General features: G+C 35.8%; 3 protein-coding genes across 4 annotated transcripts; all 3 read left to right on the top strand.

The window, feature by feature from the left end:
* The first annotated feature begins 211 nt into the window (after positions 1 to 211).
* LOC108322807 (serine/threonine-protein kinase BLUS1) lies at positions 212 to 8,515 on the top strand. 2 transcript variants are annotated; one of them, XR_001831621.2, is made up of 20 exons: positions 212 to 1,055; positions 1,146 to 1,190; positions 1,463 to 1,544; positions 1,671 to 1,739; positions 2,079 to 2,249; positions 2,343 to 2,408; positions 3,451 to 3,519; positions 3,599 to 3,667; positions 3,738 to 4,012; positions 6,165 to 6,301; positions 6,409 to 6,506; positions 6,575 to 6,613; positions 6,705 to 6,764; positions 6,933 to 7,034; positions 7,160 to 7,211; positions 7,299 to 7,354; positions 7,533 to 7,597; positions 7,689 to 7,740; positions 7,903 to 8,088; positions 8,217 to 8,515. XR_001831621.2 is itself a non-coding variant. In XM_017555065.2 (19 exons), exons 1-19 carry the CDS (start codon positions 517 to 519, stop codon positions 7,966 to 7,968), a joined length of 2,112 nt encoding a protein of 703 aa, XP_017410554.1. In that variant the 5' UTR covers positions 212 to 516; the 3' UTR covers positions 7,969 to 8,515. The 2 variants fall into 2 exon arrangements, 1 of the variants encoding a protein (XP_017410554.1); XM_017555065.2 differs by having other exon boundaries at positions 7,903 to 8,515.
* Positions 8,516 to 9,728: 1,213 nt separating this feature from the next.
* LOC108322808 (mavicyanin-like) lies at positions 9,729 to 11,411 on the top strand. Its single transcript, XM_017555066.2, has 2 exons — positions 9,729 to 10,594; positions 10,726 to 11,411. Exons 1-2 carry the CDS (start codon positions 10,402 to 10,404, stop codon positions 11,151 to 11,153), a joined length of 621 nt encoding a protein of 206 aa, XP_017410555.1. The 5' UTR covers positions 9,729 to 10,401; the 3' UTR covers positions 11,154 to 11,411.
* Positions 11,412 to 11,529: 118 nt separating this feature from the next.
* Positions 11,530 to 13,361, top strand: LOC108322809 (protein yippee-like At4g27745). Its single transcript, XM_017555067.2, has 3 exons — positions 11,530 to 11,999; positions 12,105 to 12,226; positions 13,001 to 13,361. The coding sequence occupies exons 2-3, from the start codon at positions 12,134 to 12,136 to the stop codon at positions 13,229 to 13,231; spliced, it is 324 nt and encodes a 107-aa protein (XP_017410556.1). The 5' UTR covers positions 11,530 to 11,999; positions 12,105 to 12,133; the 3' UTR covers positions 13,232 to 13,361.
* The last annotated feature ends 6,272 nt before the right edge of the window (positions 13,362 to 19,633 follow it).

The following is a 19,633-nucleotide window of genomic DNA, read 5'->3' as shown; positions in this document are numbered from 1 at the left end:
AATTCAGATAAATTTAAAAAATATCTATGATTTTTTTTATAATTTACTACATTCATGTTTCTACAATTATAAATACAGCTTGAATGTAATGACATGAAAAATATAATTAATAGAATATGGTAAAGTAAATGAAAAAAAAAATTAGAGAAGAATGATTGGGAAAAGTTAAGGGCAGTAGAAAGTGAAAAAAGAGTGGAGGGTCCCATTGGAAGAGTCCGGAAGCGGAGAGGAGAGAGAGGACGAGGAAGAAGGAACATGTCAGGCGTTAGAAATGGGCGTTGTTGTTTTGTTGGTGTGCCCACCCCTCACCGTCATTCCTCTCTACTCCTAAGCCTTTACTTCTCTTCACCACTCTAATAATCTACTTCTTATTCTTATTATTGTTATTCATATCCTTATTATTACCGCACGCACCACCATACTCCATACTCTCTTCTACTCTTTTCAATTCAATTGATGTGGGTCAACGAGAGTTGAGGGTCAATTTAGGTCTTCCTTCACTTAATTCAGTTTCAAATGGGGAGCAGAAGCTACTCCGCCAATCCTGCCGATTACAAGCTTCTAGAAGAAGTTGGTTACGGTGCCAGCGCCACCGTCTACCGGGCAATCTACCTTCCCTACAACGAGGAGGTCGCCGTCAAGTGTCTGGATCTGGATCGATGCAACAGCAATCTCGACGACATAAGGAGGGAGGCGCAGACCATGAGCCTCATCGAGCATCCCAACGTGGTCAGGGCCTTCTGCTCCTTCGTCGTAGACCGCAGTCTGTGGGTGGTCATGGGATTCATGGCGCAGGGCTCTTGCTTGCACCTCATGAAGGCGGCCTATCCAGAAGGATTCGAAGAGGCAGCCATCGGATCTATCCTCAAGGAGACTCTCAAGGCGCTCGAGTACCTCCACCGACATGGACACATTCACCGCGATGTTAAGGCCGGGAATATTCTTCTCGATTCCAACGGCCAGGTCAAGCTCGCCGACTTTGGAGTTTCCGCTTGCATGTTCGACACCGGCGACCGCCAGCGTTCCCGGAATACCTTCGTCGGAACTCCCTGCTGGTGCTTCACTCACTTCTGTTACAGTTTTACTGTTCCTCTTTGTGTGCTTCGTTATATGATTTTCATGGGTTAGTATTCATGTTTTTGCAGGATGGCGCCGGAGGTGCTGCAGCCTGGAACTGGTTATAATTTCAAGTCAGTTAGTGCTCTTTTTCTTTTGGATACAACTTTGGCGATTTTTAAAGTTGTTTTATTAGAATTGGAGTTTAGCCTTGTTAGCTTGTTAATTTGTGTTGACCTTTAGTGTGGACGGTATTATGCGTATTTACGATATAAAACCAATTCTAATTCTGATTGAAGAAACACCAGGAGTACTTTAGTAACATCATCCGTTTTGTTTGGTGGTTTGGATTACTTGTGATTCAAATTTGGTTTCTTATTTGCTTGAATTGTGTTGGGTTGGGCAGAGCGGATATTTGGTCTTTTGGAATCACGGCGTTGGAGTTGGCTCATGGTCACGCACCTTTCTCCAAGTATCCTCCCATGAAGGTATGTCAAAATGGTATTTATTTGCTGCAGCGTATTCAGAATGGTTATGTTCTTCGGGTTGTAGGTTTTTTTCATTTGTTGTGATGTGCATATGAAATAGGGATTCATAGTTAGTTTTTTGTGTAGGTTCTTTTGATGACAATTCAGAATGCTCCTCCGGGGCTTGATTATGATCGTGACAGAAAGTTCTCCAAGGTATGGGTGTTCTTTCTGCCTAGACCAATACTTCGGTATTAAATGCCGTTGTGGCTTTATTTGGTTTATCGTCAAGGTTTATTAAATGTGAACACACAAACATGATGGCGACTATGTTTCTGCTAAACAGACACACAATAAAAAAATATTGAACAATTTAATTTTCATGTCAATGTATAATTAGATGAATTGTTAAAATATATCAAATTTAAAGCAATAGAAACGTGGACACATAGAAATGCCATGCTTGTGCTTTCACTACTGATATAAGAATAATAATCATTATTATTATAGTAGGAGTAGTAGCAGTCTAATTAAAGTATTTCCAGTTGTGACCAGTCTTTTAAGGAAATGGTTGCTATGTGCCTGGTAAAAGATCAAACAAAGAGGCCATCCGTGGAGAAGTTGCTCAAACACTCCTTCTTCAGACAAGCTAAGCCTCCGGAGCTTTCTGTCAAGAAATTATTTGCTGATTTACCACCTCTGTGGAACCGTGTCAAATCCCTCCAGGTTTGATGTCATGCATACTTCACTGCATGTCTGTTATATAAATTCACTTAATCAGTTGGTTTTCCTGTGCTTGACAACACAAAAACCTTGCAGCTTAAAGATGCAGCTCAGCTAGCACTGAAGAAAATGCCTTCTGCAGAACAAGAAGCTATATCTCAAGTAAGTCTGATATCAAAATTTTATGTGTCACGTGATGACGTGATGTGATATATAGTCAATCATCCATAAGAGCATTTTCAAGAATGACTGACGTTATCCAAGTTTGTCCCGGCTCCCCTTTCCTTGATACTGGTTTCCTTTTCTGCTTGAAACCTTGATAGCATATTCAAATTTGGTTGATTGGTACAGTGCATTACATGCTTAAAATGGTATAACTCTGGTTGATCTTGCTTCAATATTTGTCGATTTCCTCTTGTACTGTATGTTAGAACACACAATTTGGAGAGTGACACTCATTCTCCTCACTTTCTTAATTAGGTATTCCCAATATTCTCTTTTGTTTCTCATTTGGATATCCATCTTTCACGCCACTCCTGCAGTTGACTTATGAATTTCTCTATCAACCTTTTTGAATTGTCCTTCTCTTGATGCTTAATCTTAATCACCTGTCTTTCAATCTATCCTCATTTTTCATCTTTTATTTATATCTTAAACTTTAGTAGTTCTTTTTTGAGAAATTTTGAATCAAAAGTTAAAAGTAGCCTTGCATCACTATTTAAATTGCTCATTATAAATCCAAAATTGAACATATATTTTGTGCAATTTGCAAACTAAAATACTAAGGTGACCATTTCAACAGTTATATACAATAACCAAGATTTCCTGCTTATTTGGCCTTATGAAATTTTGTTTGTTAAAAAGTACTTTTTTGAAAAACATTTCAATAAATAGATTTATTATAAATAAACAATTCTGTCATAAAATTATGTTTTTCCTGCTTGTGCATTGTTTCCTTGGAAAATCTCCAGTTTCCAGTTTATTACACTTCTTTAGTCTTTACAAACGAGAGGAATTTAGGCAATTGGTCCCAGTTCTGAAAAAGGCCTTTCCAAGTGAGATTAAAGGATAGCCATTTATTTTGGAAGCTTGGCTTTTGAAGTTTCAATTAACATCCAAGAACACGTATATCAAGGAAAAATAGCCTTGTTACTTTTATAATCAACCATTGAAATCTAATCCACTTATTTATTTTAATTTCTAGAGCGAATATCATCGGGGAGTTAGTGCATGGAACTTCGATATTGATGATTTGAAAGCTCAAGCTGCATTGGTATGCTATTTTTCTTTTAGATGGTTTTTACTTGACTAGTTTTTCTCTTGATCTGAACAAATGTCTTCAATTTTACCAGATGCAGGACGATGATGATATTGCAGAGATGAGGGAAGAAGATGAAAACAAATTCTTTAGCTCTTACAAGGTTTGATCAACTGTTCTAAACTTTCTATATCTCAAATGATTTTTAACATCTTTGTTGTTTGTCATGACAGGGTATAAGTGATTTCCAGTTTTCTATGGACAAAAAGAATTCAAATAACTTGCAACAAGATGAGTTTGCAGTACAAGTAGGCAGTAACGACATACCACCGAGTGAGAAGAGAAATGGATCAGTGGCTGAAGCAACATCTTCTACTCTAGAGAATGATATCGGAACAAGCAAGATTAAATCACAATCAGTGAAACTTGGTAAAACCCAAAGTGGACCCCTGGTGCCAGGATCAGTGCTTGGTCATTCTTTATCTGAAAAAGGGCGTGCATTTGAAAGGTACATTGTATTTTCAAATTATATATTTGTTATTGTTTTTATATTAGGCTGGTGTTGGTAGTTTGAGAGAAAATGGAATAGAAAAGGAAAGGGACGGAAGGAATGGAAATAAATTGCCTTCCCTATATTTGATGATCAAAGGGAAAGGAAATGTGGGGTAAAAAAGGTGGTCCAGTGCATGTACCGCCCACCCAGTGAAGGTCTGAGTAGGGTACATGTGTGCAGCCTTACCTTTGAAAGCTGCATGGCTGTTCCTAGGACCTGTGACCTAGGTCACAAGTGGCAAGCTTACTACTGTAACAAAGCTTAACTTCCAAAAAACGACTGAGTTAAAGAGATAAAATTATTAATGCAAAATTTCAATATAACCCTTCCATACATTTTATAACTTCTAAATTTATAGCATAAAATAGGAAACAAGGACAGTTTTCAATATAAAATAGTTTTCCCTCAAATAAGTTGAGAGGGGCAATGGTTCCCATCATACTTACCTTTATATTGTTTTAGTAGTCAGGGAGCTATTTCCTTCCACGCCACTCGTTGTACCTTGTGCATATAGGCTCTTAAGTGAAGAAAGATGAAAAATAGTAGGCTTTGATGTTTTAGTGTTGAAGATATACTGCTTTATATAAATTATAAGACCCATGACCTGGTACTTGCTCAATTTGCAAGTTTAGATATTTTTTATTTTGTCTTGACTACCAAGAATTGGAACTGTTTTTGTGCTTGCTAAATTTGTTGGAAGTATTGCACCTAGAAATCTAGGAAATTAATTTCTCAATTTCAAGGACAAAAGTAGCATTCAGAAGTTATTTTATGTAAAATAATATCATGAATATAAGCTGTATATATATTGTAAAAGATTAAAAAGTAAAATTTCTATGAAAAGGAGGATGAATTGGTTATATTGGTTCTGTACTTTATATCTTTGAAAGCATTTCAGTTCTACATTGCTTTTTGGTTTGAGCATGTGTATATAACCTAGTATGGAAAGTGGATCAGCTGGAGGGTAACCCTATTGTTAAATGTAGAAGAAACTAAGATAAACTAGAGGAAAATCATTAGAAGGATTTAGAGGTCAATGGTTTGCCTATAAACATCACTCACAATAGAATATTATGATGATGTTTGATTCTTGTAGTGAACCATAATATAAAATTGATTGGTTATTGTTGTAGTTGTTAAAGATCATAGAAATAAATTATGCTAAAATATTTTTTTATAGGGGAGTACCGTAAGGTGATTCCCTTCATGTGTGTAAGCAATGGAGATAGTAAGGCTTTAAAAGGGTTGAACTGTTCATAACTTTTCAAGCTTGACTTGTTAAATATTTAAATAAACTTGTTTGTGATACTAAAATAAGAAGCTCAAAGTTTGAATTCAGATTTGTTATATAAATCTTTTAGGTTTTAATTTTAAAACTCATGAATAGCTTGTGTTTTTTTTTTTGTATCAATGACAAAATCCTGTAATTTAGATAAGGTAATGTCTAAAAAATACTACATATTAATACTTAGTAAATTATAAATGTATATTGAGAACTTTAATATAATTTATAACCTATTACTAGTTACCTGCCTTCATTGTGTTGCACTTTCCTCAAAATCTTACTTCATCTTCTACAGTAATTCTTGTGTGAGCACAGTGGAACAACCAATTGAAAAGCTTTGGATGTAATAGATTTTATGATAATATAATCCAATGGTCATCCACTGAAAAGTTACAAATTGGTGAAAGCGTTAATTCGCATCAACATGAGTTGATCCACGTGTGTGCACACACCTTCCAAGTTGGGATGCATTCTCCTTTTGGAATTTGCATTGATAGTGTAAAAAAGCCTTTAACTTAGAAACTATGTCTGGTGACCAATAAACAAGGCAATCAGCTCATTTTATTTTTACGGAGTTCTGGTAAGTTCAAAGTCTATCTTTGTAATGTGCGTATTTTCTGGATAATCTTCTTTATCCCGTCTATATTTTTTGAGTTGTCCATAAATGCACTGTGTAAAATGTGTAGTTTGAATTTTGAATGAATAAATCCGATGTATGCTTTTTGGTTCCGCTCTTTATGCTGCTTGGCCATTGAGGTTTTCATATTATCAATAATGCAATCTTTGGCTTGTTAAGATTTGTAATGCTCTTATTACTTTTAGGTTTGAGAATGAAAATCAGTTGTCAGGTGAGAAAAGTAATCGTGATATTCGACGAGCTCCAAGCTTTAGTGGTCCATTGATGCTTCCAAACCGAGCTTCAGCAAATAGTTTATCAGCACCAATAAAATCTTCTGGAGGTATTTGAATCATCATGTACACCGTAAGGCTATTTGTACAAGTTCTAGTATATTTTAATCAGCCATCTAAAACCTTGGTGCTGATTCTGTTCCCCAATTCTTGCTAGGATTCAGAGATTCCTTGGATGATAAGTCTAATAAGGCTAATCTAGTGCAAATTAAAGGACGGTTTTCAGTGACATCAGAAAATTTAGATCTGGTGAAGGTATGCATTTTCTTAATAATCAATTTTACCCTTTGGACAACCTTATCTGACTTCATCTTATTGCATAGGATATTCCTGTAAGTTCAGTTTCTCGCCGATCGTCACAGGTTGGTTGATGATGTAATTGATTATTGTTTATATTTTGATGTTTTTTCTTATCCCTCAGCTGACATTCTCTTCCTGTTACATTACATTCAGGGGTCTCCAATGAGGAAATCTGCCAGTGTTGGTGATTGGATGGTGGATTACAAACAAATGGTTTGTACAATTTCCATTGGTTCTATACCCAAATTCCTTTTAACATTTTTTTTCCTTTTTGAATATTTGGATTCTTTGGTTGGTTACAGATTGTGTAGGATGTTTCATTTATTATTGTATTCGATAACTAATACTTCTCTGTCTTTCGTTGGATGTATTTCTCTTCAGCCAATTGGTCAGTCCTCCAATGATTCTGCCAATATCAATATTCCTGGATCATTTCTAGTGCCTCATCTTCATAATCTTCTCCAGCAGACATCTATTCAACAGGTGAGAGAAGCTTCAAGTTCGAGCAATGACACGTAATTTGCTTGTGTGTCTGCTGAAAAACTGATAATTTTAAATGTAACTTCTACCAATTTATAATCATACTGGAAAGTTCTCTTTAATTTCAGGATCTTATAATGAATATGTTGAATGGCTTGCAATCCGCAGAGGCAATTGATGGTGAGTGAAGGATTTTTCATCGGTTATGTTTGAGGATATTTTTTCCTTAATATTGGATGAACTAACAAGTACAATCAATTTTTTCAGCTTCTCAGAATGGAAAATTGCCACCATTGCCTCGCAATTCAGAAAACAATGGAAGTGTAAGCAAATTTTGTTAGATTAATTCTTTTCACTTGTTCGCTTAATTTTTATTAACTACTGTGTGTCAATTTTCTGCTCAAAGCTAGTCGCCTCTTTTTTTTCACATAAACCTGCAGTAGACACACGGTGATTTTTCATCAGCTTTATGTCTTACCTGACATTTGCGTCATTTTATAGGTTGATACAGCAGTTTCAGAGAGGGAACAGGTGCTGCTAGCCAAAATTTCAGAACTTCAATCTCGGTTAGTAAATATCAACTCATAAAATGCTTTCCTGGTCACCATTTCTCTCTGCTTCACGAAGTTAACACACCTTCTGGCATTGTATTATCAGGATGATTAATTTGACTGACGAACTAACTTATGAGAAGTTAAGATACGTGCAGGTTAGTTTCTGTACAAGATTTTATATTTCACCATTTGTTCTGGATTTTCTTCTGCTACTTGCTTGGATTACATAAATTTCATATCCAAGCTGAATCCATTTAAATTGAAGCTTTGAAGGTTCCTGTGAAACTAATGATCGATCTGGTTATCGCTTTGAACAGTTACAACAACAGCTAGCTGCTGTCTACAGCCAAGAACAAAATGGGGAAAGAGAGGAATATGCATGAAGGTTGATAATTATGATCCTCTTTGATGAAGTACATGTACATGTACATGTACATCCAGGCGAGTGATCAATCATGCTTTGGACTCCAATTCTCTCTTTACTGAAGGAGAAATAGTCCTTGGTAAGTGTCATATATATTTCTGATCCAGCCTTCCTTGTGTTCAATAAGCCTTTGTGACTATCTAAGCCCAGCTAGTGCAAATGATATGTCATAGTCAATCTCATTATTTATTTCATTTAAAAATTCAGATGTAAATAAGCTTCTCTGCTGTATCCTTCTGCAACGTGCCATGTTTGCAGATTAATCCGGAATTATCGTGATAACTGATAAGAAAGTTGTGGGACTACCCCGTGGCAGAAATAACATCCCTATATATTGAACTCTTTTTATTATTATTATCCTTAAACTATATCGGATTTGAACTTGTATAGGCTTGTTGTATTCTACCACCTGAAAAATAGGTTCTGTATCAAATCAAACTCAACATGCTAAAATATTCTCGTTGTACTATTCTATTTACGTTATACCATCGAATTTTACAATTTAATTATGTTACACGAGCCAACATTAAGCAATTGATTGTTCAATTAGGACCTCATTTTCAACCTAAAAAGTAAAGGTTATTTTATGATGCAATATTTGTTTTTTTTTTCATATGCCAGTGTTTTCCGTTTGATACGAAAGTGTTAAAATAACTTTTTTGAGGTCTTGATGTTTTTCTTAAAAAATCTTGTATAGTTACCATGCTCTCATAAAAGATTTCTTTTAATCAAGAAAGTATTTTTCTTAAAAGCCCAAATAAAAAGTTACTTGGAAGTAATTCTTGGTAAATTTACTTCAATAATTTTGCTTAGATTAAAATTTTATTAATGTATCCGCTAAATATGTTTTGTTATTAATTGGATGATTATGTATACTATATGTTAGAAGAATTGGATATTTACGATTAAAAAATTTAAAAAGTATTTTTTGATGAGTTCAATTTGTAAACAAAGTACTTGTTTGAAAATTATAATAGTATAATTATGAGAGTTGACTCAAATTGTAAGATCTGAATGCTAATCCTCTTATGTTAAATGATCCAATTGAGTTATGAGCACGTATTTATTGGTTGGTCGTCCATTTATATATTAACTGAAGGAAGGAAGTAACTATCCTCATTCGGTGGTGGAACTTGAAGTATTTAATTTATGAATTTTACATTGATTTTAAAATTTTCATCTTTACTTTATCTGGACCATCAAAGCATAAAATTTGTAGAATTTTTCCCTTCTGCTGAAAAACCTCAAATTACTATTGGGACGGATTGCTTAACAATGCCTTTAACTTTAATACGTACGACTGATACTGTTACTTTATCAAACAGCTTTTGTACCACTCATCTCATACAATCTCCGTAAACATTGACTTTCCTTTTTAGCTCCAACAGACATCTACTACAAATTTTAACAAACAAAATTTCCCCAATATTCATTACTATTGTCGTGTACGTAACTCGTCTTACATGACAAAAATAACAACAAATTCTTTTTAATATACTGCGTTGTTGACGTGCTGAAAATGTGTTTAAGATATTTTACTTTTGTAACTTCTAATAAATTTTATCAAATAGTTTGTTAAAAAATAACTACATTTACAGTGTTTGTTTATTTTTACAACTTTTGATTGATTTAAATTTTTTAATTCATTATTGATGTAGAATTTCAATTAATTTTTTCTGATAAATAATTTTTATGAACAGATTTCAGGCATCCCATTTAGCTAGCCATGTGATGTGTCTGGAGAAGTTTGCTGTTTTTCTTCCTCGCAGCACATAATAATGCAATATTGTGGGGGCAATTATACACTAACAGACACTATTAATATAAGAAGAAACCTCATAAACTAATATAGTTTGCCAACTGGCTCATGTGCACATTATTAGTGCATATAGTTGTCAAGTTTATCTGTCTCTTGGTTTTTACACTCATTTGATACGGAATACCAGAGTAAAATAATTATAAAAATATAAATTTTTATATTTTTAAAAAAATAAAATAAGAAAGAATAAATGTAAAAAATTTAAACGTGTCAAATAATCATTTTTCTATTCCATATTATTCTTCTAGCAGTATCTTACTCTTCCTGACAACCTTATTTAGTCTTAACCATCTTTCTTTTCCCATGTTATGCAGTTTTCATTTTAAATCTAGGTCTCTTTCAGAAGAACAAAACTAATGAATGACAACCAACTAGACCAACCAATAAATTGTATCATGTAGGAATTATAATAGTATAAATTTTTTGACTCAAAGAAATAAGGGCACTCAAGTAAATTGACCTTCAAAGTCTGGTTCTTTTTGGATCTCATTATCAACTCTCCATTGGCCATATCTCAGTGGTCCTAGATTATAACTCCAAAATCTAATGTGAGTGTGACTGAGAAGAACCAAGATGGGCAATCTTTCAAGTCCCAACAGAATATTGGCGTTTCTCTTCCTCACATTGGTCCAAATCCAAAGCAAGGTGTTTTGCTACCAATACAAAGTTGGAGATCTTGATGCTTGGGGCATACCCACCTCAACAAATCCACAAGTCTACAAAAAATGGTCCACATATCACAATCTCACAATTGGAGATTCCCTCCGTAAGTTTACACTATTTGCTATATCATGTTTTTCAATTTGGTTTATACAACTCTACACCAATGACCCTTTTTCTTACAACAAGGGTACAAATCTGATGATCTCATGTGTATCATTGTATATGCTTACACAGTGTTTCTATACCCACCAAGCCAAGATTCAGTGATTCAAGTTACTGAAGAATCCTACAACAAGTGCAACATCAAAGACCCTATCTTGTACATGAACAATGGAAACTCTTTGTTTAACATTACATCGAAGGGCCAATTCTACTTCACTAGTGGTGTGGCTGGCCATTGCCAAAAGAATCAGAAACTTCATGTAGCTGTAGGTGAAGGAATATCAGAAAATGTGGATGCTGCATCTTCTCCTGCATCTGCACCCTCTTATCCCACAGTATTTGGCAATATTCCAGTAGCTGCTTCTACCTCAACCCCAACCTCAACCTCATCTCAACTCACTTCAACTTTTCAACTTCTCATCATTGGATTTCTGATATCTGCACTCTTTTCTACCCTATGTGATGCCAAAATGCCCTTACCTTTACCATTACAGGCTTAAATCAACAGGTTTGAGTATTAGCTACGTAACTATGTTAAATATTTTTAGAGGGAGTTTTGTCAGTAATCATATCATTGGTGCCTCTATGTGAAAAGATGTCAGTGTCAATGTCAATGCTCAATAATTCATCATGTTGATTTATTTTTTGAGTTTACCCTTTTCATAACAAGGGCCTACTTATACATTACAGCATTATTCTTTCACCATTGTGATACTTTGTGATGTTTCAATCCTTCATTTATCAGAGAGGAATTTGACAAATGTGGTGCGATTACAACCATAAAGTTTGTCTCTTATAATAAACGTATTGTGGTGAATTATCGTCAGTCTTTTAAAAGATCTTATGCAATCAAAGTTATGAAATAATCAGATGTAAAGTATTTCATATTCGTTATGGTGAATTATCCTCATTCTGCACTATCAAACAAAAATAAGAAACGTTAAAATCAATTCTATATATATCCAGAGACATACTTTCATTAATGACCCAAAATAGGAGGTGGGGGATCGAAGAACTATCTTTTTTCTCTGTTCTTCACAATAAATTAGACGAAATTACACGTGTTAAGAAAGCAGTATCTGTGACCGACCATTTTGTTAAAAAATAGGTGGCACTGAAACTCTAGAGACTTTTAAGTGTACTATATAGTGATAGAAAATCTTTTAACTTTGGAATTAAATCACTGTGTTAATCAAACCCCACCATGATATAACTTGTTAGAGAGAGAAATCTCACATTCTGTGACTGAGGAAGCAGAAGAAAGCCCTGAAAAGGAGAAGTTACTAAGAAAAGGGGTGATCTTTGAAGGTAAAGCAGAGTCAATCATCCACTGCTACAAGAGGCAGGTACCTGCAAATTCATTTCCAAGTTGTAACTGAAAACCTAAAATGCTATGATCATGGTTCATGATCTGATGAACACTATTGATTAAACTGTTCTTGGTTGAAAAGGAGTGAGTTGTGTTCTGAAAATCCCTGAGATGGAGGAAGTGAATGGACCCAGATTGTACTGTTGCTCTAATTGTAGAAACCATGTTGCCCTTCATGATGATGTGATTTCAAAGGCTTTTCAGGTGAACACTATTCTCAGTCAGCTTTATCTCTTATTCTGTTATTAATTTCATTTTATCAGTTCAGTTCACAGCATACCCTGCTATCATGATCATATCACATGATATATTAGATTTTTGGAAGAATTTCAGCTTGCTTTCTATTCATTCTTTTTTAATAAATGTAATTTTCTAAAAGCAACACAACTTTTCTCATTCTATGAAAATGATGAACTTTAGCACAAAATCTTAACTTTTATAAATCTTGTATCTTTATTTTGTAAACTTTAGACAAAACTCCTTCCATTCTGTAAATACATGACCATCAAATCTCCCTTTTTATAGCAATAAGAGGATATTATTGGATTCCCAAATGAGAAAAGTTTTAAAACAGAATTTGAGTATTATAAAATAATAATAATAATAATAAACTATTTCGAATTCAAAATGGAAACATTGCACTAAAATGTTTGTGAAAAATTTATTGATGAGATGGAATAAAACTAATTTTTAAAATATTTTAATGAACTGAATAACAAAAATGAAATGGCACTTTATTCATTTAATTATTAACGATTCATCTGCATTGTTTATTTTAATGCAATACTTTTGAAACGATTCTGATAATTATGCCATCAATAGTTATTAATTTTGTTCCATTACTCTAATTCTCATAAATTATTTTATGATTTGAATATTAATAATTTCAAGTTTTACCAATTGTAGAAATATGAGCGAAAAAAGAAGGGCATTTTTCTCAAAATTAATTGGAAACGAAGTGTTTTAATTTATTTTCAGGGGAAAAGTGGGAGAGCATTTCTGTTTGGTCATGCATTGAATGTTAGTGTGGGATCAAAAGAAGACAGAGAACTAATGACAGGTCTCCACACTGTTGCTGATGTCTATTGTTCTGACTGCAAACAAGTTCTTGGTTGGAAGTATGAGAGAGCCTATGAGGAATCTCAGAAGTACAAGGAAGGCAAGTTTGTTCTTGAGAAGGCTAAAATTGTCAGGGAAAACTGCTACTAAGCATTTTAAACTGCTTCTTATGTGTTTGTCATTATGCTCATTTCACCATTTTTACACTCATTGTTGGAATAAAACAAAAATGGGACCCTCCACTTTCTCTCTACCACTCCACCGAAAGTTGAAGCCAAAATGAAGTTGTCTCCCACCTTACTTTTCCGTAAAATGCTCCAAGCCACCAATCTTCAATTTGGACTCTTGCACCTTCTTTGCTTCTTAAATGGAGAAGCTAAGGCAGCAAGATGGACAGACCAACAGAGAAGAAAAATACCACCGTGAAGAAAAGAGAGCCACGGTGAAGGAGAGAAATAGAGTTTTTTGTGTGTGAGAGAAATACCGAGAGGTGTAGACACAGTACAATAGAAGATACTGTGAGTGTGAAAGTGAGAGTTTTGTATACCATCCGAGAGGGTGAGATTTATTGAGAGATCCTCAGAGAGTGAGAGAAACACTGTAATCCTACTTTTATAGTGGAGATATTTTTCTGGACTAGGTCCCGTGGTTTTTTCCGAGAGGATTTTCCACGTTAAAATTTCCAGTGTTAATTTTTCTCTTTTCCTACGCTTTCATTTTTACGCTTCCGCATAGTGCCCATTTTGGGGTTCACAGAGGAGGGAACAAGTACCGTTGTTTCCCAACAGTGGTATCAGAGCTACCGGTTCGAAAAAGTCAGAATCCTGTGAAATTCAAGATGGAAGGAGACATGTTCAAGTTAACTGCGGATAATTACTCCTACTGGAAGCCGATGATGGAAGATCATCTATACTACAAGGATTTGTATGAGCCGATCACAAATCTGGAAATTCCGGAAGGGAAGACCGAAAAAGACTGGGAGATTCTGAATCGTAAAACAGTGGCTATGATTCGAAAATACATCGACAGAAGTCTCTTTGAGCATGTATCGACTTATACCAATGCGTATGAGTTATGGACAAAGCTTGAATCAATGATTCAAAAGAAGACTCCCAGGAACAAAGCTCACCTAGTCAGACGACTCGTAAAGTTGGAGTACACTGACGACCAGAATATGATCGAGCACCTCAACACCTTCAAAGGTATTGTGAATCAATTAATGAAGGCGGATATGAAGATTGATGACGAGCTACAAGCTCTTCTACTCCTTAGTTCTCTACCGGAGAGTTGGGACACGTTGGTGGTCACTCTCAGTAACTCAGCACCAGATGGAAAGCTCAGTCTGGATAACATCACAGATAGTTTACTGAATGAAGAATCCAGAAGGAAAGAAAGGGGATCGAGTAGTCACTCAGAAGCCAATGTTGTTGAGAATAGAGGAAGGAGTGAAAACAGAAGTAAAGTAAAACGTGAAAAGTCACGAGGAAGATTCAAGTCTCGTTCCAAAGGTCTGACATGCTTTTATTGTGGAAAAGATGGTCACAAGAAGCAAGAATGTAGATTCCTGAAAAGAGATCAGAAGAATGGAACTATACACCCTGATGTGGTAGATCCCAAAAAGAAGTTGGAGGAAAAGACTACAACAGCGGTGGTATCAAATGATGAGAATGTGTTCCTTATCACTGAGGTAAACTATCTAAATATTGCTTTTGATGATTGCACTTGGATAGTAGATACCGGAGCATCTTTCCATGTTACTCCTCACGAGGGATTCTTCTCATCCTATCAAAAAGGAGATTTTGGAACAGTGAAGATGGGAAATCATGTCACAAGCAAAATTGTGGGCATAGGAGAAGTGACTTTGACGACAGAAAATGGAAACAAACTTGTGCTGAAGGAGGTAAGACATGTACCAGAGATACGTCTAAACCTTATCTCAGTTGGCAAATTAGATGATGCTGGAATGAACAACCAATTCAGCGATGGAAGATGGAAACTCTGTCAAGGAAGCATGATTGTTGCTCGAGGCAAGAAGGAAGGCTCATTGTACTGCATGCAAGGAAAAATATACAAAGGAGAGACGAATGTTGCTCAAGAAGAAAGTAAGGAGTTGTGGCACAAAAGACTGGGCCACATGAGCGAGAAAGGATTAGAGATCCTTGCGAAAGATCATCTCCAGAGTATAAAAGGACAACCACTTGAATTATGTGAAGACTGCCTAGCAGGTAAGCAGCGTAGAGTGTCCTTCCGTAGATCTGAAAGTGGAAGAAGAAAAGAGCATATTTTGGATCTTGTACACTCAGATGTTTGTTCAACATCTGAAAAATCCCTTGGTGGTGCTCAATATTTTGTTACCTTCATTGATGACCACTCCAGAAAATTGTGGGTCTATCCATTGAAGAGAAAAGATGAAGTTCTACGAATCTTCAAGGAGTTTCACGTCTCTGTTGAACGTGAAACTGGTAGAAAGTTGAAATGCTTGAGAAGTGATAATGGTGGAGAGTACAGAGGTCCATTCGAGCACTATTGCAAGACTCATGGGATCAGACATGAGAAAGTACCTCCCAAAACACCTCAAATGAACGGTGTAGCTGAAAGATTCAACAGAACGATTGCCGAGAAGGTCAGAAGCATGTTGTCTCACGCAAAACTTCCCAAGACATTCTGGGGGGAGGCAGTGCTAACAGCAACTCAATTGATCAACTTATCACCTTCAAGACCATTAAACGGTAAGATACCAGAAGAAGTATGGTCCGGTAAAAAGGCCTCATATCGCAACTTGAAAGTCTTCGGATGTAAGGCATCAGTTCACATTCCGAAAGATGAAAGAGCAAAGCTCGATGCTAAAGCGAAAGAGTGCATATACCTTGGTTCTCCAAGAGATGAATTTGGTTTCAGATTATGGGATCCTGCAAACAGAAAGATTGTTCGAAGCAGAGATGTGGTGTTCTTTGAAGACCAGACAATCCAAGACATCAAGAAAGTGGAGAAACCAACACTTAAGCTGATAAGTGATCAAAGCCCTATTGTGATGAACAACTTAGGGGGAGAGACTCATCAAGCCGAACCAGAGTTACAACTTGATGAAATGGCTGAAGAAACAGATCAACCTAATCTGACGGAAGAAGATCAACCAATTGAGGATGCTCCGCAAGAACCCCAATTGAGGCGATCAACAAGGCAGAAGCAACCGTCAAGAAGGTATTTTTCAGATGAATATGTTAATTTTACTGATGAAGGTGAACCTCAAAGCTTTGTAGAAGCAATGGAGACGAAAGACAAAGACAAATGGTTGCAAGCCATGGAAGAGGAGATGCAATCCTTAAAGGAAAATCAGACTTATGATTTGGTAGAATTACCAAAAGAAAGGAGAGCATTGCAAAACAAATGGGTGTTCAAGCTCAAGAATGAAGAGAACAACCCAAGCCCAAGGTACAAAGCACGAATTGTCGTGAAGGGGTGCAACCAGAAGAAAGGAATAGACTTTGATGAAATATTCTCACCAGTGGTGAAGATGACATCCATTAGAGCAATTCTCGGTCTAGCAGCAACACTAGACCTGGAGATTGAACAACTGGACGTCAAAACAGCATTCTTACATGGAGACCTAGAAGAAGAAATTTACATGAAGCAACCAGAGGGTTTTGAAGAACCAGGCAAAGAACACTTGGTGTGTCGTCTGAAGAAAAGTCTCTATGGTCTGAAGCAAGCTCCAAGACAATGGTACAAGAAATTCGATTCCTTCATGATCCAACATAATTTCAAGAAGACCTCCGCAGACCATTGCGTATTTGTGAAGCATTATGAAAATGGTGAGTCCATCATACTTCTCTTGTATGTTGATGATATGTTGATTGTAGGGAAGGACAAAATTAAAATAGCTGCTCTCAAGAAGGCATTGAGCAAGTCTTTTGCCATGAAAGACCTGGGTGCAGTAAAGAAGATACTTGGAATGAAAATCTCCAGAGATCGTTCTAGAAGAATGCTATGGATATCTCAAGAAGATTACATTGAGAAGATTCTCAAAAGGTTCAACATGCACAATGCCAAACCTGCTCGTGTTCCAATCGCTGGACATTTCAAACTCAGCAAGTCGCAATGTCCAAAGAATGAAGAAGAAAAAGAAGAAATGAGCAAGGTACCCTACTCTTCTGCCGTGGGTAGCCTTATGTATGCAATGGTTTGTACAAGGCCAGATATTGGCTATGCTGTAGGAGTTGTGAGCAGATTCCTGTCAAATCCAGGAAAGGAGCATTGGGAAGCTGTTAAGTGGATACTAAGGTATCTAAGAGGATCTGCCAAAAGAAGCTTGTGTTTTGGCAATGGAAATCTAAAGCTAATCGGATATTCAGACTCAGACATGGCTGGAGATGTCGATTCAAGGAAGTCAACATCAGGTTATCTGATTACTTTTGCAGGGGGAGCTGTTTCTTGGCAGTCAAAGCTACAAAAATGTGTGACATTGTCTACTGCTGAAGCAGAGTATGTAGCGGTGACTGAAGCCTCTAAAGAGATGCTATGGATGAAGAATTTCCTAAGTGAATTAGGACATGATCAAGATGATTATGTGGTGAATTGTGATAATCAAAGTACCATTCATCTAACCAAGAACCCCATGTTCCATTCACGCTCGAAGCATATCGACGTGCGGTATCACTGGATACGAGAAGCGCTGGATGAGAAGAAATTGAAGATAGAGAAAATCCATACAGACTTGAATTGGTCTGACATGATGACCAAGTCAATACCAACCAAGAAGGTTGAAGATTGTTGCCAAGGTACTGGTATCTTGGTACCTTTAAATTAAGTCAAGAAGGGATGGAAGACCCATTTTTTGTTTTATGGGGGAGTTTTGTTGGAATAAAACAAAAATGGGACCCTCCACTTTCTCTCTACCACTCCACCGAAAGTTGAAGCCAAAATGAAGTTGTCTCCCACCTTGCTTTTCCGTAAAATGCTCCAAGCCACCAATCTTCAATTTGGACTCTTGCACCTTCTTTGCTTCTTAAATGGAGAAGCTAAGGCAGCAAGATGGACAGACCAACAGAGAAGAAAAATACCACCGTGAAGAAAAGAGAGCCACGGTGAAGGAGAGAAATAGAGTTTTTTGTGTGTGAGAGAAATACCGAGAGGTGTAGACACAGTACAATAGAAGATACTGTGAGTGTGAAAGTGAGAGTTTTGTATACCATCCGAGAGGGTGAGATTTATTGAGAGATCCTCAGAGAGTGAGAGAAACACTGTAATCCTACTTTTATAGTGGAGATATTTTTCTGGACTAGGTCCCGTGGTTTTTTCCGAGAGGATTTTCCACGTTAAAATTTCCAGTGTTAATTTTTCTCTTTTCCTACGCTTTCATTTTTACGCTTCCGCATAGTGCCCATTTTGGGGTTCACAGAGGAGGGAACAAGTACCGTTGTTTCCCAACACTCATTTCACCTCAGTATGTCTGGGCTGATTTCTTTGTTTTATTTAAGTTCTGAATCATCATGAAAACAGTATATTGAAAATCCACGTTATTGTAAGAAGGTATAATAATTTGGATATATTGTTTTATGCATCTTGGGCCAGCTTGGGGAACCTTGGTGATGCAATCCTCAATCACTTTTTATTTTCCATGGAAACCGTTCCAATTTAAATAAAACTAAAAGAAGTCTTTTTTTTTTTTTTGTGGGTGAAATTTGTATGGGATCCTAATAATTTAATGTATGGAAAAATATCTGATGGAATGATGTGATATTGAGGGTATAGTTGGTTAGTGTGTCACTTTTTTCACAGAAAAACGACCTTTCAGCTGATTCGATCAACAGTTGAAGGCACCACATTGGATCAAGAATATAACACTGGACCTCTTCACCAAAGAACCTTCAGAAAAATATTCTTTTGGACGAATAAACTTGCATTTAGTGAGCCTTTTTGTATAAAAGAACTTGATGGTAATGTTCTTGATTTTAAAAATAATTTCTTTCTCAGCAGAAAGAACTGTCTTTTAAATCTTCAAAAATCAATTTTAAATAGTATCAACAAAATCGTGAAATTAATAAGCTTCGTAACGACATACATATACTGCACTTGAAAGATAGGTATGATGAAACAACGGCAATAATAAGTAATGTGGGACATATTATCAAGAACACAGATATCAGAGCCTAAGCTCTTAACAATGCTGCTAATTTTTATTTCTGCTTTAACAACAATTCCAAAATTCACCAATTTATTTCATTGCATGTCCCAAGAAACTTGCCACCTCAAACCATAACTAGATCTTTCCCTACGCTGCCCTTTTTAGCATCTTTTCAACAGATTGTATAATTAATTATAATTATTTCCTATGAAGCGATCATATTTCCAATATTTTGAACATCATTTTAATTCTTCAGACATTTTATATTTTAGTCTTTACATTTTAATAAAAACGTATTTTTCTCTCTAATAAGAGATTAAAGCCATTTTGAATATCATTTTAATATCTTCAAACATTTTATATTTTAGTCTTTACATTTCGATAAAAACATATTTTTCTCTCTAATAGGAGATTAAAGCCATTTTTTT

This window comes from Vigna angularis, chromosome 3 (genome assembly GCF_016808095.1).
Source record: "Vigna angularis cultivar LongXiaoDou No.4 chromosome 3, ASM1680809v1, whole genome shotgun sequence".
NCBI lineage: Eukaryota > Viridiplantae > Streptophyta > Magnoliopsida > Fabales > Fabaceae > Vigna > Vigna angularis.
The sequence above is the reverse complement of the archived record's forward strand: the minus strand, read 5'-3'. Positions and strand labels throughout refer to the sequence as shown.

What these genes read in the sequence shown, in the direction of transcription:
- LOC108322807 (XM_017555065.2), top strand. Translation starts at nt 517, where the DNA reads ATGGGGAGCAGAAGCTACTCCGCCAATCCTGCCGATTACAAGCTTCTA. An exon ending in GGAACTGGTTATAATTTCAA is followed by an intron (nt 1,191 to 1,462) that starts GTCAGTTAGTGC and finishes TGGGTTGGGCAG; the next exon opens with AGCGGATATTTGGTCTTTTG. An exon ending in ACCAATAAAATCTTCTGGAG is followed by an intron (nt 6,302 to 6,408) that starts GTATTTGAATCA and finishes AATTCTTGCTAG; the next exon opens with GATTCAGAGATTCCTTGGAT.
- LOC108322808 (XM_017555066.2), top strand. Translation starts at nt 10,402, where the DNA reads ATGGGCAATCTTTCAAGTCCCAACAGAATATTGGCGTTTCTCTTCCTC. An exon ending in CACAATTGGAGATTCCCTCC is followed by an intron (nt 10,595 to 10,725) that starts GTAAGTTTACAC and finishes ATGCTTACACAG; the next exon opens with TGTTTCTATACCCACCAAGC.
- LOC108322809 (XM_017555067.2), top strand. Translation starts at nt 12,134, where the DNA reads ATGGAGGAAGTGAATGGACCCAGATTGTACTGTTGCTCTAATTGTAGA. An exon ending in TGATTTCAAAGGCTTTTCAG is followed by an intron (nt 12,227 to 13,000) that starts GTGAACACTATT and finishes ATTTATTTTCAG; the next exon opens with GGGAAAAGTGGGAGAGCATT.